Source organism: Poromitra crassiceps, assembly GCF_964638095.1.
Source record: "Poromitra crassiceps genome assembly, chromosome: 13".
Lineage (NCBI taxonomy): Eukaryota > Metazoa > Chordata > Actinopteri > Beryciformes > Melamphaidae > Poromitra > Poromitra crassiceps.
Genome location: NC_139644.1, coordinates 13222389 through 13240981, shown reverse-complemented (window position 1 = coordinate 13240981; position 18593 = coordinate 13222389). Strand labels below are relative to the sequence as shown.

Sequence of the window (18593 nt, the reverse complement as noted above, 5' to 3'; positions counted from 1 at the left end):
ATGGCTAGCTTGCACATTTGAATTTGTATAGCTTGTTGGCACACATATTACTCCTATAAGCATTAGATTATTTGATTAGAGTAAGGCTAAAAAGCTTTATGCCGGTGAAGTTCCTAGGGGGAGTATCCAGACTTAGTTAGACGATTAAGCGCAATAAGAACAGACATTTGTTTTAAGGGAGAGTGCTTACCTTGAAATCCAGCCACAAATTAAATGACATACCGGTATATACGTCATTAGATCGGAAAGGGTATGAAAGTGAGAGGTTGATTGATTCACTCCGAATTGAGTCAGAATTGCCTCAATTAACAGCTTGAAGCTGAAGGGGATATAACAACGTTTTGTGCATCTATATTATTTGATTGAATCCTGTCACAATTGATCCCCTTTCTGTACATCTAAATATGGACAGGGACGAAGGCCTGTCATTTCTTACAAGTTTAAAGGTGTTCAGTGATTCCTCTGTGACGGCAGGAAACAGTGCCTAAGACGTTCTGAACATTGGGATATTATTAACAGCACTTTGTTGTCATTATTATTATTATTATTATTATTATTATTATTATTATTGTTGTTGTGATTATATTATTATTATTCACATTATTTTATTTCTTGCTGTTATACAAATTAATTAAACTAAACGTTTCTTGATTTCATTGCACATAAAATAGGCTATTATATCTTGTGTCAATAGGAACCTATTCTTATTATTAATATGATTATTGTCATTGTTATTGTTATTGTTATTGTTATTGTTATTATTATTATTATTATTATTATTATTATTATTATTATTATTATTATTATTTTATTATTATTATGATTACTATGATTACTATGATTATTATGATTATTATGATGATGATGATGATTATGATTATGATTATTATTATTATTAGTTTTTTCTTTTCTCAAGACGTCATTATTGGCACTCGGCCCAATACTGTCACACTTTAATTGAATATTGCAACTCCACATTGTCTTGTAATTGCGATTCAAACATTCTTTCGCCACAAAGAAAAATAAATTCAATCTCACATTCTCTGGTACAATTTTCTACATTCACTAGCCCTTCATTTATCCAAGAGCTAAACATCTAGTGAATAACAAGGGTCATTTAACAATAAAAGAAAATCGCTCATACGAATAGGCTATCTTTGCACCCTCAGTTTTCAGCGATTTTCTTTTCTCAGTTCATGTAGTATTTCCAATATAAGTATTGATAGGAATGCAGCCTGCAGCAGCCCTGCATAGTCACACACTCAGTAGGCCTGTAGGAGTTTAGTCGGTAAACCACAAGGCTCTGCATCTCATGCGTTCGAAACTATTTCGACTACATTTCTGGGGATAAATATGGCAATTGGCCGACTGACAAGATGTTGGTCAGTGTGATCAATTAATAGACTACTATATGTTGGCCATAAGCTCTGCTGCACAGACGCACAGAACGAGGGAACATTAGTCCCGCATGCTACCCAGATATGATTTTTTAAACTTTCAAATAGGCTATATTTCTGTCGATTTTTTGTCGTTTTGTTTGATATTTTCTATATTAATTAAAACTGTCTGGATCCACTCATGCTGATATGGAAAGTGTAGCCTACCTTGCCATATCCAAAATACATTCATGTGCCATGCAAACTCTAGCCTATGTTTAGCTAAAAAATATTCATAACGTCTATTAGTAGGCTGCATTATATCGGATGGGATGTGAATACGCATTTTGCTGTTTGATGTGTAAAATGGAATCGCAACATGGAGATTCAGGGCACAATCAAAAAGCAGGCAGGGAATGAACCTATCCCCTGGAGAAGCGCAGCCACGTTTGCCACATCGTCTCTCCTGATAAAAAACATAGTCAATCACAATCATGGTCTAATATTTGCCATAAGCACCCGATCCGTCTGTTTAATTAATTCGCCAGCAGACAAAGGCGGGCGCGCCGCGGACAAAAGATGCGTTGTGGCTGCCGTGGAAATATGAACCTCCATTTTGATACAGTCAGAGGCAGACCGACATTTCCTGTCGGTACTAGGCTACATGGTCGCTTTTCAGAGAGAGAAACGACGCGGTGCTTGTTCAGGGGAGGTAGAGGGAGAGTCTCCATATTTGGTGTGTCGATGATAAGCGCGTCTATACGAGCTGTTTGACTGCAGAACCGCAATGGCGACAGCCGTATGAATAAACAGTGCTGGCTCTGTGAGAACATTATTGGCTCTCTGGTTTCTGGGCAACTGCTGCACACAGCTCGCTCTTCACTGTCCTACTTATACCGGGCGACATTTTCTACTGGAGGTGGCTCACACAGCCGCTTCAGATCAAAACCACACGGGGAAGAAGACGACGTTATAACGCAGGGCGAATTCGAAATAGCATATTCTCTATACCTGGTTTCACCGCAGGGCTTTCACTTCTCATAATAAGCACCTAATTATTTAGGTATTTAGGTTGGATCTATTTGGGTTTCATAGTTCGCTCTAAAATAAAATAAAAAAGCATAACCCATCATAACCTTATAGCTACTAGGCTACCACAAACAATATGGAGTGTACGGCTGGGCCTAATTACATTAGACTATTTATATTTCTCTAAATGCATTGAGGAGCTCATTCTATTGAATGCACTTCTTCATTATATAGGCCTAATAAGTTTCCTTTCCAGATAGCCTCTCTGTGTGATAGTTTTCCCCGGGTAGACCACACTCACACGGGTATAAATTACCGAGTGATCTTGCTTGCATGGTCGGTCCTATAGTCTGAGCCAAGTGAGTGCATGGCACGATGATAAAAGTGGAATGTGAAACATCACACTTGGTCTATAAATATGCTCCCCTGCGCAACGATGTTTCAGCTTCCTGCAACATGCATGACTGAGTCAAATGAGAGAGAGAGAGAGAGAGAGAGAGAGAGAGAGAGAGAGAGGCTTTGAGCAATACACAGATGACACTAAAATTTTGCCATATAGTCTACTTTTACTAGCTGATTTTCACAAATGAGCTTTAAAATGTGTTCTCTCATTGGTCTATGACTTTGGTTGCCATTTCACAGAAAAATGTCCCTGATGATGATATGATTCATCCATTAGGCCTATAGGCTATATGATATTTTCATATTTGTTCTGACTCGTTTGCCGTATAGCCTATTGGAATTCAATAAGAACCTATCTCGCACATGCCATCCTGAACCTGCGGACCTTATACCTTATGATGAAATGCAACCTGTTTTTACACTGCCAGCAGCATCAGAGCGCTCGGACCTGAAGTTTATCTTCCTTCAGCGCATTATAAGCAACCATTTCCTACACAAGACCCCCAGAGAAGGAGAGAAGAGTAGAGAAAATGGCTGTCTCTCTGTCGGCGTTGTGGAAAATTTGACATAGCCTGATGTGCTGTGAGCCCATATCTGTAATATAATTAAAGGAGATTTGAAAATAATTTTCTTTAGGCTAAAGATTTTCCCGATAGCTTCAAGCTGTTGAACTGGCAGGGAATTGACAACCAAATCAAGCTCGCAGCAGATTAATTTAGTCTATTTGAAAACCAAATGAGGGAAATGCTGGGAGACAAAGGCGTCATGGAAACCAGTTTTGCTTTCACAGCATGCGTCTTGTTTCACCATGAATTTATAAGAGACCGTTAATTATTGAAATGATACAAAATCAGGCTGTGTGGATTGTAGACATGCCTGCTATGGACATGTTCTTTCTTTCTTTCTTTCTTTCTTTCTTTCTTTCTTTCTTTCTTTCTTTCTTTCTTTCTTTCTTTCTTTCTTTCTTTCTTCCTTTCTTTCTTTTCACTGCCAGGCTACAATGTTTCTCGACTTGTCTTAATCCGCTTCAAGGTTGCTGTGTTTCTCTCACAACATTCTTTGATAGGCAACTCCCATGGGAAACATAACAGCGACAACACACACATTCCACGGCCTTACCATTCAAAACATTCAAGCGCACTCCCGCATTCTTTCTATTGGCTTGGGGCGTCAACATATCAATTTATGCCTATAGTTCTTTTCAGATCATGAACAATAGGCTACAGTATGCCCGCTGCATCGCTTTGGGTCAACCAGGTCTTGAAAAGTCATAACTGAAATTTAATTAATTAAAGTTGGGCCATATAAGTGTAGCCTATAATAGTCTATGTAATTATGCTACTTTACAGTTCTTGGTGATTTGCCATGCATAGCAATATTTGATAATAATAATAATGGCCTATGGATTGATGTAGGCCTTAATGAACCAAGCCTATTGGAAAACAGACCCCAGGCCAACTAAAAGCTGTTGCAAATATCACGAGGCCTCCCTGGAGACACATCGTTTTTAAATTTCCTGCAATCTTACACCCCACCCCACAGTGTGGTGGAATGCAGAGACCTCTTTGGGCAGTGTGATGGTCAAATGCCAACCCTCCACCGATCCTTTCTTCTTCATAGAATCTGCAGTACGAATGACATTATCCTCACCTCTTGCAGTTATGTTGTGTGTTTACATTCCTGCTCAGGGTCGAGCCTCCATAGAAAAATAATGCCTGAGTGGAGTTTTAATAGTTCAAGTGGCCATGCAGTGCGGGTTATGTAAGACAGAGGGCCCTTTGTGCAGGGTTGTTTGTGATTATGCAACGTGATCTGTTGTTCTAGATCACACGTGACTGACTGTTTCTACTGTGCTTAATGTTTAATGGCTTCAGACAGGAACAAGTTAACATAAGGCAGTGCTTCTCAATCTGTTTCACGTCAAGGAGCCCTAAACTGACACAAATTCCATGGGCCGACAGACTCCCGTCTCATAAGATTTTGCCCCAGGGTCCATCTGATAAGATTTTTTACTTTTAGATGTTTTATTAGGCCCTACACAACGTGTATGAAACCCATGACCAACATAGTCATACATTGTTATTGTGTTATGGATGGAATTATAGTGAAAATAAATTATTCCCCTTTTTGCTGGGGACCCCCTGGAACCCCCCCCCCCCCCCCCCCCAGGGACCCCCACTGCATTAGGGATGTTAGCAACATCTCAAATATGAGTAAAGTTTCAAAGTATCAATATAAATAGCCTAAAGATATATTTCCCCATGTTGAGCGCATGTTAGCATGCCCAGCATGTTGCCCCGCCACCACATGTCAATACCACAAAACATCAATAAAAGGTTAGTTTGCTTTCTTTATTGTGAAACATACCATCCAGTAAGCTGTGCTGACAGCATCAACTCCACCAAGTCCGTATACAGAACATAGGCCTACTGTATAACAATCACTATTGGTAACACGTTACGTGATATATACTCCGCCTATAAGAGTATAGCCTATTTGTAACATCTCAAGAGCTTATAGTTGACATTCAACAAGTCAACCATTTTGCATTGTCTATAGATGTTTAACAGGTTATGTTTGCTCCCCACCTGATTCTCATCACCATGGAGCTACTAAATTATTCTGAGAACATGTAGGTATGTTCATGCATTGTCACATATACTCCATAGATAATCAGTTCAACATCTACAGACAAAAGTGAAGCAGTTGAATGTCAACTAATAAACTGTTGAAATGTGACAAATACTCTGTAGACTCTGTAGGTGGACTATCCAAATAAAGTGTTACCCAATCATTTTGACTGTGAAGCAAGTGCAAGAAAGAATGAACAAAACGGCGAAAGAATTAGACAAAAGGTAGCAAACTGACTCAAAAACGTCTTTTAAAAAGGGACAAACTGTTCATCGGAATCATTTGCAGCTTCTGATGCAGAGGACATATTGTAATTGTTTTGAACAACAAATGAAAGGTCAATAAATATGCACTTTTCATCTTCATTATATAGATGCTTATTCTAGCATTCTCACTGGCTTTGCATTACGTGTGCGTAGAAGGCAATTTAGACTCAAATGTATAGGTTACATCCAACAGGTTTTCAAAGACAAAAGTACTGTGTGACATTTGCATTTTCAGCAGCATTATCAAAATAGCTTGCACTCATTGGATTGCATGAAACGGGATACAAAAGCCAGCCTCGCAACTCACGTCAAATCTGTACAAAATGACTAAACCCTGGTAGCTTGGTCTCAAACATGTAGCAGACACATACAGTATATTCTTCAGATCATATACGCTTCAATAGCAAAATGAGATGAATATTGCTAATCTGTGTGACATTAAGACACTCCTAAAAAAGAAAGAGACTAGGATATATTTGAAAGTAATGCCAGCAAAATGTGAGGTCAACGGCAATGTAATAAATCACAACCTAATTACGGTATGGTAAGAATCAATAAGTCATCTTAATGGGAAAGTGACATGGTTGATAAATGAAACTCCTTTTTCATAGATCTTCTCTTTAATGGGTACTGACCTTTAGAAAATGTCACACTTTATTCCCTAAATGTTGACAAAAGGTAAAAAGTGCAATACAGCAGGCAGTGTTGTAGTCAAGTCACTATATCTTGAGTCCAAGTCGAGTCTCGAGTCCCCAGTGTTCGACTCCGAGTCCAAGACAGCAAAGAAGAGTCCAAGTCAAGTTCCCAAGTCCGAGTCCGGAGTTACCACATGTGGGTGGAACACAAGTGCATACCCTTGCAGGAAATTTAATAATGTCATGGTATTAATATATCAATATCAATATCTTATACCAAACTATTAGGGCCTATCACAAAACAAACAATTAACATTTGTTATCAATGACCAAGTCAGAGTTCTTGTCTCCCAACTTCAGAGTCCGAATGCATGAATGCTCGAGTCCAAGTCAAGAGTCACGAGTCGTGAAAACGAGTCCAGGAGTCCGACCCCACTCGACTACAACATTGACAGCAGGGGTGCGATAGCATCTAGGTTTCTGTTGCATCACAAGACCTAGAGGAAGTTGACAAAACAGATATAGGGGGAATTGCTTGCAAGCTGTTGACACAGGCGAATGCAGCCGACTGTGGGTGTTTACGCTGTGTTCTGTTGCCTCGGGTGCCAGACGCACCTAGTTTTTACATTTGCATTTCATGGCCATTAACTTCTCTTCAACAAAGCCACAAACAAATCATCAAATGGAATATGCCAATTCAGACCGAGGGGACCTGACTGGAGTCGATTGTGAAGCAATGAAATAAAACGTATGGAGAACAGCTGTTTCTCTCTCCACGAGCGGAGTACATGATACAAATCAACATATGCACAGGCAAATGCAATTAAGTGCTTTCAATTTGATCTTTGATCACCGTACACTCAACAAAGTTCTTCTCTACCTTCTATTAGGACCAAAATAACGTATATTAAATACAAAATATGTATAAACCTTCATAAATCTCAGGCTATAAGTTTGGTATGAAACAACGGCAAAGGGTATTCCATGAAGTTTCATAAATATACGGATATTTTTCTAGTGGTATACATCCACCTCAATGCAGTCACTCAAATCCTCGAGGGCACTTTCTTGGCTACACATCACAGAGGAGTTACAGTATAAAACATTATAAGAAACATATTGAATTTGGATGATAAATTATAAATTTCCATATATACAAAATTCTCATATGTTTTTACATAATGCACATATTGACAGTGTCTTCCAATTGGTAGTCCCATTTGACAAAACAAGCTTGTTAGAAGGAAACATATTCCTTGAAGGTGACAGTGAGACTGTTTGTTGTGATATCGGTGATTATAATATTGCCCATAAAAGGTGAGATTTTTCGTACGGGCTCGTCCTTAGTCTTTTCTGTTGATGTCTCTGGATCCTCTCTCACAGGAGCTGGATCTACTGGATCTGTAATGACAGGCTCAACCTCTGGTTCCGGTTCTGGTTGTGGTTGTATTTCTGGCTCTGTCTGCTTCTTGGTCTTTGGACAGCTAAGATCCATAGGCTCCTCTTGGCTGCTAGAGTCCGTAACGTCATATGTAGACCTACATGCACTGCTTTGGCGTGGCCCGCTACAGTGGAGGTCCATAGGTTTGTCCTGGGGTGGAGTTAGCACAGCGCTCGGGACACTGAAGCTTCTGGAACTGAGGAAAGTTTTGGAAACACTCCTGTCCTCCACCGGCTCAGAGAGCTTACGCTTGCGGTCGTTGGGGAAAGAGGGGATCCTGATCTGATGGTCAATGGCTATCGCGGTTGAGATATTTGTGTCCATAGCCCAGGATGTTGGAAGCGGGCTAGCGGTTAGCTGTAGCGGTAGGTCATCCGGCAAATCAGCCTGACCGCGAGCCACTTCTGTGTTATATTCCTCTGCCGTGCTCGGCGAAGGTTTGGAGAAATGTCTGTCCTTGGGAGAACACTTTTTGGGATGCTCAGCGGCAGGGGGGGAACTGCCATTGCAGATCTCTTTGGGGACACCATTCTCGAAGTGCAACTGCTCCACCATTTTGGTTCTGTGCGATGGATTGTTTTCTGACGGTTTGGTGTGTTGGGGTCTCTCTTCACCCGATGATTCCCCATGTTTACCCTTTGGCCCATGTACCTTGTTACTGTCCATATATTTGCTCATGACAATCACGATATGGCCATTCTTGTTTTTGTTCTTGATTATCTTCATCTTGTTACTAATAGCACTAGGGAGGGTTGCATCTTTAGGATTGGGCTTGAGGGCATGTTCACTCTCCGCCTCCTTAACAATAGTTGTCGGTTTCTGTATCTTTACTGCCAGCTCTTTGACTTTGCTCAAGCAGCCGGTGTCTTTGTCACGCACCCATTTCTGCTGCAGTGCCAGTGGTAAGTTCCAGCCAGGGTTGGCTGGCTTACTGGCTGATTCTTGAACCTTGACCACCTCTTTGAGTCTAGAAGCCTGTGCATCATACATATTGGGATCAGGCTCATAGTGGTGGTGCTTCTTGCTGTTTAGCTGGTAGATGAACTTCTTCTTGCCGTTGAGCTGGTCTGGGACCTCCTGGCTGCTGGGCTGGTATTGATGGTTCTTCATGCTGCTCAGCTGGTTGGGCTGGTATTGATGGTGCTTCTTGCTGTTCAGCTGGTACTGTTGAGGCTGGGAGCGCTGCACCTGGATGGGATCTGTCCGGAGGGAGCCTTCAGCATCCTGGGATGTCTCCTCGAAGCCTGCAGGGATACTCGACCTTCTGGCAAACGAGGGCACCTGAAAGGACAATGGTAAATGGTAAATTGTGTGCATTTGTATTTGAATTGTTTGACGACTAAGTGTATTTATTAATTATCTAACCACTGCCATGGTAAAATTTGGTGTCTTGTAAACCCATGAGGGTTAGTTAGGCACTTTGTCTGCATGACACGGAAAAAAAAAAAAATCAATCAATCACGAAAATAAAAGAAATCAATCAATCAATCATTATATAGCGCTTTTCTATTCTACCGACCAGTCAAAGCGCTTTACAACAATGCCTAGATTCACCTAGGCTTGGGCCAATTTTTGATAATATCGAATATAACGATATTTCCCGAAAAACAAAACAAAAAACATTTTCTAAATTCTTTGGACAGTTTTGCACAATCTGCCCTACGGTCGGTAGGGCAGATTGTGCAAAACTGTCCAAAGAATTTTGAAAATGTTTACTGTACATGACTGCAAAGGGAGAAGTAAAGGAAGTGAAGAGGATAGCAACCTTCCATTCATACTACTAGTCATAATACATAATGGATGTACCTAGTGTCCTCTAGAGAGAGAGTGGCGTCAGCGGAGGACCAAAATGCGAGACTCATTAGCCAATGAACAGCCAGGAATGGGTCTCGCGCTACTTTTGCATGCTAAAATAAAGCTGATAATGTACAATTTGACTCAAGGGGGGAAAAACCCTTTCAGAGTACAACACAAACTGTCTATTTTGCTGCAACTCGACAGTGCTGCTTAATCCAGGACCTTACTTCCTGGAACTCTTGAGAGTAAAAAACTGGTCCATTGGAGTGAATGGAGATGTCGGGACTCTTCTATCTACACGGCTCTGGATGTACCTATAATTACACCCCGCCCCCACCCAATATCACTCCGCCCCCACACCCCCGGCGTTAATATTGTATATCACGATATTTGGGTGCGACTATATTGCGATATTTAAATTTGGGTATCGCCCAAGCCTACATTCACCCATTCACGCACACATTCATACGTAAACGCCGATGGAGGCAAGCTGGCGCAACCATCGGGAGCAATTTGCGGTTCAGTATCTTGCCCAAGGACACTTCGACATGCGGACTGGAGGAGCCGGGGATCGACGACCCGCTCTACCTCCTGAGCCGCAAAGAAGAGAAACAACACAAGGTTAATATTTCAACCATTTGCATCTGTATCTCATTCTCAGCATAAGAAATGCATAAATAATCATAATTCTAGGGTCTCCTTAGGATATCAATTCATGTAAATAAATAATGTTTAAATTATTAGATGACAATGGATGGTTATTGATATGAAATTTCACAGACATACGAATGTGTGTGCTATTATAACATTCAAATTCATATGACAGGATGTTGACAATTCAAATAAATAACGTATCCAATCAGTGCCTAACTTATGACATCCCTCCCGCCATTTTGTTCCCTCCCCCCTTCTGCACCCCAGGCTGACCCTGTGGGCCATCAGAGGGGCACTGCAGCGGAACGCTCAAGCAGCTTTGGCTGTGACCTTAGGTCAGAGAAGTGCCACCAGACATGTCACGCTTTCTGCCTGATGGCGGGCCACGTGTGACTCTGGCAGAACGCTATGCCTCTTAAGGAGTGACACTGCATAGCAATCAGCTTCGAGGTCTCTCAAAAGATCTAATCACATTTGGCCCACAAAATCCAGACCTAAAGATACTCAAAAGGAAAGACAATGTGCTATTTTCAACCACATATTTCCGTTGGCTTTGAATTACGCTTAGAACAACCTGTCCTGGGGAAAACATTTACAAACAGGAAATGGAAGACAACATATTTTCCCAGTACAGATTCACTTGGAGCAAAAAGAACATACGCTCTAGAAGCACTCGATTTAAAAAAAAAGGAATGGGGGGGAAGCGGTGTTTTGCACACACAGCTATTTAGCATAAAAACATGGCGAGATAAAAACGAGTGCGCTCAAGCAACACTTACGTAACCTCAGGGAACAAACCCAGTTTCATGATGAGCCAGCTGGAGGACCTCTCCTCCCTGTATCTCTCACTCTACCTCTCACCATGCAAATTCACAAATAACCACAATGACAGCATGTGGAGAACACCTGACAGGCCGCCGCCCGCCGCCCCTTTTGGCCTCTCGGAGAACACTGAAGTGAAACTCGCGTCTCAACAAAACGTTCACAGAAGCGATGTTTGATGGCACTTACCTGGAACAGATGTTTGGGTTTGGGCCCTCGCTTCCGATATCCCATCAGCTGCTCCTGTCTCTCTCTGTGAAAACAAAAACATTACAATGCTGAACAGCAGCTAACCAGAGATGCAAACTCACGGGGGGGGGGGGGGGGGGGGGGGTGAAAAAGGTGACAGATCTACTAGGACAGACACAAAACCACTAAAAATCATTCATTTAAGCGTCCTATTTTGGGATGAAAAAGGTGACTGTCACCGAAAGGTGACTAGTTTGCATCCCTGGCAAACACACCTTCTGTATACATCATTTACAACATGAATTAAGGCCCATTCAGACTTGGAACCATAACTATAAAGATAACAGTAAATATACAAATATGTAAATTGCTATAAGTAAATAGAATGGCTGTGTTTACACTAGAACTATAAAACATCCAAAACGACAACTACAACTATGTGATTGGTTTCCATCTCATTTACATGTTTTTATACAGTAGTTATCTTACCATAAGTGTGAATGGGCCTTTGCCTTAATACAATACATAACGTCCCATAGAAAATTACAGGTTTTGCCATTTCCTGTAGTCGTTCATTTTCTTCTACCTTCAAGGTCAAATGTGGAATTGAGATTTGGAAGACTAATGAAGGCCCACGTGTGACCTGCTGCAAAGCATTGTGGTCCTTATTTGCATAGCTCTCTCCATGGTAATCGGCCCATTCCATATTCTCATTATCGGAGAGAAATTCAATTAAGTCTCCAGCGGGGGAGAGTCTCTCCTTGTCTTTCAAACCTCCTCCCTCCTGCTCCTTCCTCTCCCCTCGACGCTCCCACTCCCATTCACATCCTAATGAGGGTCATGAGGTATGGATGAAATGGGATAAATACAACACGCTGGAATAGTTCATGGGTTTCATGCTGAGGTTGAATATTTGCACACCACACCACAATGCCTTATGGAACACAGCTTATGCCTATAATAAGCATTCAAAACTTTATAGGTGATAAACATCCCAACTGAAAACAAACATCTTTTTGGCACATTGGAAAACCATTTTCATTGACTACAACAGCCAATGGGAGGAGAGAGGGGGATATTGTGGGTGTTATTCTAGCTGTAGTGAGTAGATGGTGCCTTGGTCTGTCTCTGTGAAATATTGTTCCCCGATATAAACCTTGACTCATCATTGGCTCATAAATAACCAGCAGTCGGTGAAGGCCGGCCGCATGCATAATGGACCCAGCCTATATACTCTGGGCCTTTTGCTACAGATGTTCAAGCTATCAGAGCACAAATCGACACAAATGCACGGTCCGTAACGCAAATAATGTGTGTGATTTCAAAACAAGCAACGTCCAACGTGCTGACCCCTATTTACAGGAGATTTGGCAATTACAGCCTCTCTGTGTCGGATCCCCTCCCCCATCCTCTGGGAGCAGAGTCCGCTCACACACACACACACACACACACAGAGCGCAGAGGCAGCACCGCATGACCATCAACACAGAGCCAGACACACATGCAGGCAGGCTGCATGGGGAATACGAGAGCGGCGCACTGGAAACGCTGGAGAGCACCGCGGCGTCAAATTAGCATTTTCAAAAACCTGCCTCCTTTTCCCCAGCATTCATGTCTTACCCAGGCAGTCCCATGAGTGGACTGGTGGCCTACGGGGAGAGTCTATCTCATAGGTCTCATGGGTCCGGCAACATACACATAACGCTGTTGTGACATGCCATAGGGCTAAAATGACAGAAGCATTTGTATTCATTAACAGCACGAACTCTTGGTGACATTTGGGCCTTTTTGCGAATATTTTACAGGGAACTAATTAGATTATGGACACACTGTCAGTCAATGAATGCCTGAACGGTTAGGAATTATCTTTCCATAACATCAAATGGTAATTAAAGAAGGAAAGGAGAGAAAGGGGTGTGCTGTTGATTGGTTGGTACTCAGGTCTTAATTGAGGATGAATTCAGGCTTTCCAGGACAGTTTTCAACTGTTAAAACAGCTTCACCTATCCTGCTGGTCCTAGCAGGACCACAGCAAATAAAGTGGTGACATGGGAACACAAATAGACGGTTTCAACTTGACAACATTAACATTCTCAATTCCCCCCAGCTTACTTCCTGTTGCAGTTTGCTAGTACAATAACTGACAGGACATAAGCTAGTTTCAAACTGTTCCCTAGCAACACAATTCCATGAAAACCGTCTATAGGTCCACTGGGGTGGATCGCTTTCACAATTCTCTTCATGGTCCAGCATGTAGACCAGTGGTTCTCAACGTGGGGTCCAGAGACCACCAGGGGTCCTTGGGGGTGTTCCAGGGAATTGATGAATGGTTCAACTTCAGCATTATTTCATCTACAGGAAGTTGAATCCATTAAATCATGTATAAGAATAACTGTTTTGCAATGCAGATAGTCGTGGAATTCTGGGCCAAATCATAAAAATATTCGGGTCCAAGAGACAATATCTCATCAAATGGGGGTCCGTGGCTCTGATGTGGACTAATTTAGGGTCCTTGATATGGAAAAGGTTGACAATCACTGATGTAGACCCCCATTGTGAAATAGACTGCTATTTCTTTGGACCACTGTGTGATCATCTGAGCTATATGCTCTTGAGTTAACCCATGTGATATGATAATGTGTTAAAATCCACGTCATAAAGCATACATCCATGCACATTTGCGCTTATCCAATCATTCCTTAAGCAGGAATTCTCACAGAGCCCTCAGTCCTGTGTGTGAGGAGGGGGGGCGGGGCGGGGGATTCAATAATAGAGTTACTACAGCGCCCCTCCTCCCATGCCCATATAAGGTCATGGCTGAACTGGAGGCTGCACGGCCATGTCCAAAGTCCACCCATCTCACCTGTTTTGAAACGCGACGAGAAGACGCGGGTCAAGGATGTTTTCCTCTGGCTCCCATGTGTTGTATCTGCAGAGAGGAGCAAGCTGTTAGAAATATGGCGAGAAAACGTCCTTTTCCCCAGATATCTTGACTTATACAGGCAGTCACACATTGCCTCCAATGCTGATCTTGCCCATAGTGTGCAATCTATGTAGAGTGGACAGGTAGGCTAAGTGTATGCCTCCAAAATATGTCCTAGTAAATGTGTGTTGGGCTACTGTATTTTCTCCAAAATGGTTGGATTTAGAACTTATAAGGAGAAGCCCATTTATAACAACTGTGAATCACATGCCCGCTGCAGCAAATCAACCATGAGCAGGCCTACGAATGGAGCAAAATGTCAAAAAGGCTCTCCAAACGCTCCTCTTGCACAGACTTTCAGTCGGCCATTTTAGCACCGCTGTCTCGTAAATTCGCTGGCAGAGCAGAAATAATTAAAACGGGATTACATGGCTGTGCTGCCTCCCCCCTTTCCTCGCATAAATTAGTGAAGGCATCCGCGGATACATTGAAACACATACCGACCGCGCTCCCCAAGCCTGCACACACACACACACACACACACACACACACACACACACACACACACACACACACACACACACACACACACACACGCATAGCGCAACCCCTTGGCGAATAGCATTTTGAAGGAACAACACTTGCTAATTGTTGCAGAATGTTCCCAATGTGAATCTATCCGATATTTAAATATATAGGCTATTTTTAAATGAATGCATTTCAGACTTACTTGGGAGACCAGCCTCGCCACTTGACCAGGTATTCTATCTTGCCCTGTAGCGGGAGGAGGAGAACATTTGGTGAGGCTAAAACGGCAACATTTTAACGGACGCAGCGCGTTTGAAAATGCGCACACGCTCTCTCGTTACCTTGCGGATGCGCTTCTTTTCGATGCCCTCCACCGCAAAGACGTGCTCTCCGGCGGCAGGGAGCTCCATTCTCGCCTGAATCCGATCGCAGCGCACGGAAAGTGGGTGAAATTTTGGCTACGGTCCGTCGATATGTGCTTTCCGCTCGGTGCGTCCTCTGCGCGCTTGGTAGTTTTCCAGTCGTATCCAAAACCCAACTGTATTCCCTCCACCGCTCCTCTCTCTCTCACTCTCTCTCTTGCTCCCCCTCCTTTGCACACTCCACAGTCCTGGCACTGAACAGCATAGAGATATTCACAGTAGTGTGCGGCTCGCAGCGAGCAGCTCTTTTCGTGCAAGGGCTTCAGCCTGGCGCATGACGTCAGCACGGGGAGGGGGAGGTGGAGAGACCTTGCACAGAGGTTGGGGTTGATCCCTGCGCGTTGGACTGCCTGCATGAGGGATCTCTGCAAATTCAAATCAATCACTACGTTACCGTCATGGCCTATGCATGCAGAATCGAACTGTGCTTTCTGTGTCAGTAAATTAATTCGATAGTGACAGGCCGATGCGGGACCCCCCTTCCCCCACACACACTTCATAGCCAGTATTTTCAGGAAAAAATATCCAAAGTTTCAAAGCTTGATTTTGATAGAATTTGCTTTTCTGCAAGGTTGTAGGCATAATCAAAATATTCGAGCATCTCCTCAATGATATGCCTAATGTAATTGAAAATAGACATAGATTATAGATAGATATCATCTAGGCTATCAAATTGAATTAAAATATATATATTTGTATAGGGCATATCAAGCAATCTATGGCGTGAAACCGCACCTGGGGGAACCGGTTTTCCCTAAATAGACTATAAATTTGCCAGCGCGCAGACATGTGCTGGAAACAGGCACACAACATCCAAAATTATAGACAGCTGTAATGCAAAGTGATACATTTTGGAGTAGCCTATAGCCTATATCAACTGATGATAAGAGTTTCTTTCAGAAAGCATTGAAAGTGCATGGCGCTTTCGAAATCAACTGCGCAATATCAGGAAACCTTATTTTTGACGTTATCACTGAGGTTGACGGGGGGATGAGAGACTCACTCCTCTCGTTATTTCTGAGCCCCTTAGCACCGCAGTTCTAAATGTGCAGAGGGAGGCTTAAGGACTAGGAGTCGGTCTGGTAACAGCGTATTGCAAATATAGGTCACACACTCTAATCGTCAAACCAGTGCCATGTCCTCTGGGCTCAACTGCCATTAATTTGACACACACCAGAGGGTTGGTGTGCAGCCTTTACCTGTGGAAACTCATGGTGAACTCATTCACTGCCAGAACACTTCGCCTATTTACTTAAAATTAATAGTCTATGATAGCCCATTATTGATTATTCTGCACCATGCCAAGTAAAACCCTTCAATGGAAACCACACTGTCATGAGTCTGTAGGCCTATACATTGTGTAATAAGCGTCGCATATTTAGTCACCTAATTTATGGGGACTTCGACACATAACACTAAATGCGCATCCCGCGCGTAAAATACCTGTTTCTGTGCGTAAACATGTGACCTGTGTAAAGATTCTCGTCAAAACGACGAGATTTGGGAATGTGTGTCATATTTTCCGCGTAAAAAGGGCATGGAACGAGCTAAAAATCAAGGCATATTTTTCGCTCCAAAAATAATTCAGCACCACAAGGGTTAAAGTGAAGCGCCTCTTGCAGAGCGGCAGCGGCCAGCCTATTAAATACAGGCACGATATATCTCTGCCCTGCCATATAAGGTAATGGACAGAAATCACCGAAATATGACATTATACACTCATTAATTCCCGAGTTTGAGTCCAGAAATGCATACAGGACGAGGTTAGGACCTGGTCCGTTGTAAACATGCTCGATAAAAGCAATGAATTTGAGCCCTATTCCTGTTTTTTTCCTTTGCCCTTCAGCCGCGGTCAGGGAGCGCATACGCCCTGCTTCCCTAGCAACACCATGAAAGGGGAGAAAGCGAGAGAGAGAGAGAGGCAGAGAGAGGGGGGGGAGAAAGAGAGAGAGGGGGGAGAGAGAGAATTTAACTTTGACTAATAACCAACAGCCCTTGATAAATAGGAAGCAGCTCCCATCCTCGATTTTATTTTCTCTCTCAATGGATGTTTTGGAAACGAAATGCGCAGTCAACATCATGTAAGCGCAGGGCCGATTATACATGATTTTGGAGGTGTCGGTAGCCTATACTAAGTCACCACCAGGTAGCCTATACCCCAAATATGAAATGTGTATTGTTTTTTTGTGCTGGTCTGCGCCGAGACGTGAGAGAGAGAGGGTGGTGGGGGGATCATTCCATTTGCAATGCCTCTCTGACGCAGCTTGTCGGCGTTTTTCTGAGCTCGATCACCTGCATATATTTGGTAATGCCTCGCAAATCAACAGCCGCATCAATCTTTGAACTTCAATAAGCGGAGAATAGACCATTACCAATAGGCAACACGACGGATTCTTTAGAAGCTGGCAGCGCAATGCACATCAAATATGCATGTTTGATGAACTGCATTGGCACTCTCCTTTCTCCTTTATCTGCAGTGCATTTCCTGCCTTATCTCGTTTGGAAATGTTTGGTTAGGTGAGGAGCATCATGTTCTCTGTCCTCGCTGGCCAACAGATCTCAAGCACCTTTAACTGCTGATCCTCTAGGGAAGATTTTCTTGTCATTTAGGGACGAAATCGTAATCAATGCGACTGCAACGTGTTACACACGCAGGCTATTAAACACATCTTATTCCAATTAAAACCTCTTATTTCTCAGAAGAACATTAAGCAGACAGTGCGGCTCACCTATCTGCACGTCCTGTCTGGAATGCGCTGCAGTTGAGCTCAGGACAGGTCCCGCGTGTGCACTTGTTCACCATGAATTCTAAACTCTAAATGCTGATAAAAGTGACTGGAGGTCTGTGAGCATTCATTGCAATATCCGATGTCATGTCAACCAAAAACAAAAATAGGCATATGCTAAATATGTATATTAAGAATCCTAAAACAATGAAATGAAATAAAAACGCACACACTGACTGCTATGAAATTAGGCCGAAATTAAGTGGGTCTCAAACGGTTTTGAGAATTTGTCCCATATCCCATTTGCTGTGTTTCAAATCTCAAGACTGCTGCAACATTTCCTTATGAACCTGATCCTATTGACAAAGTGTCGAAACTCATCTCACGCGTCACGCATTTACAGTATAGGCTATTTTTCTCTCCCGTTCTTTGCGCTTTAAAAACTACACTAAATGAATATATAGGCTACTTTACAAATACTCAGTTGCTGGATGTTTCACTTTTTAAAATGGACTTGATGACTTCAGATTTTATATAAAAACGGCCGCCTCACATAGCCTACTCCAACGTAACCCTTCAACATTTATTTTGTCCTTGCGGAGGCCCGCCAAGGTCAAACGAGCTGTTATCTGAACACGAGGGTAAACTCAGGGCCAGTCAGTCCGGTTATCTCCCTGAAAGAACTTTTTTTTAACAACGTTTGTCCTCATATTGGGCCAATGCTCTTATGCTTTAAATACACTTATATAGAA

General features: G+C 42.6%; 1 protein-coding gene across 1 annotated transcript; it reads right to left on the bottom strand.

The window, feature by feature from the left end:
* Positions 1 to 5162: 5162 nt before the first annotated feature.
* Positions 5163 to 15254, bottom strand: cbx4 (chromobox homolog 4 (Pc class homolog, Drosophila)). The gene is made up of 5 exons (XM_083648731.1): positions 15035 to 15254; positions 14896 to 14939; positions 14106 to 14171; positions 11243 to 11306; positions 5163 to 9061 (listed from the first exon to the last, which is right to left on the bottom strand). Exons 1-5 carry the CDS (start codon positions 15101 to 15103, stop codon positions 7577 to 7579), a joined length of 1728 nt encoding a protein of 575 aa, XP_083504857.1. The 5' UTR covers positions 15104 to 15254; the 3' UTR covers positions 5163 to 7576.
* Between the last annotated feature and the right edge of the window lie 3339 nt (positions 15255 to 18593).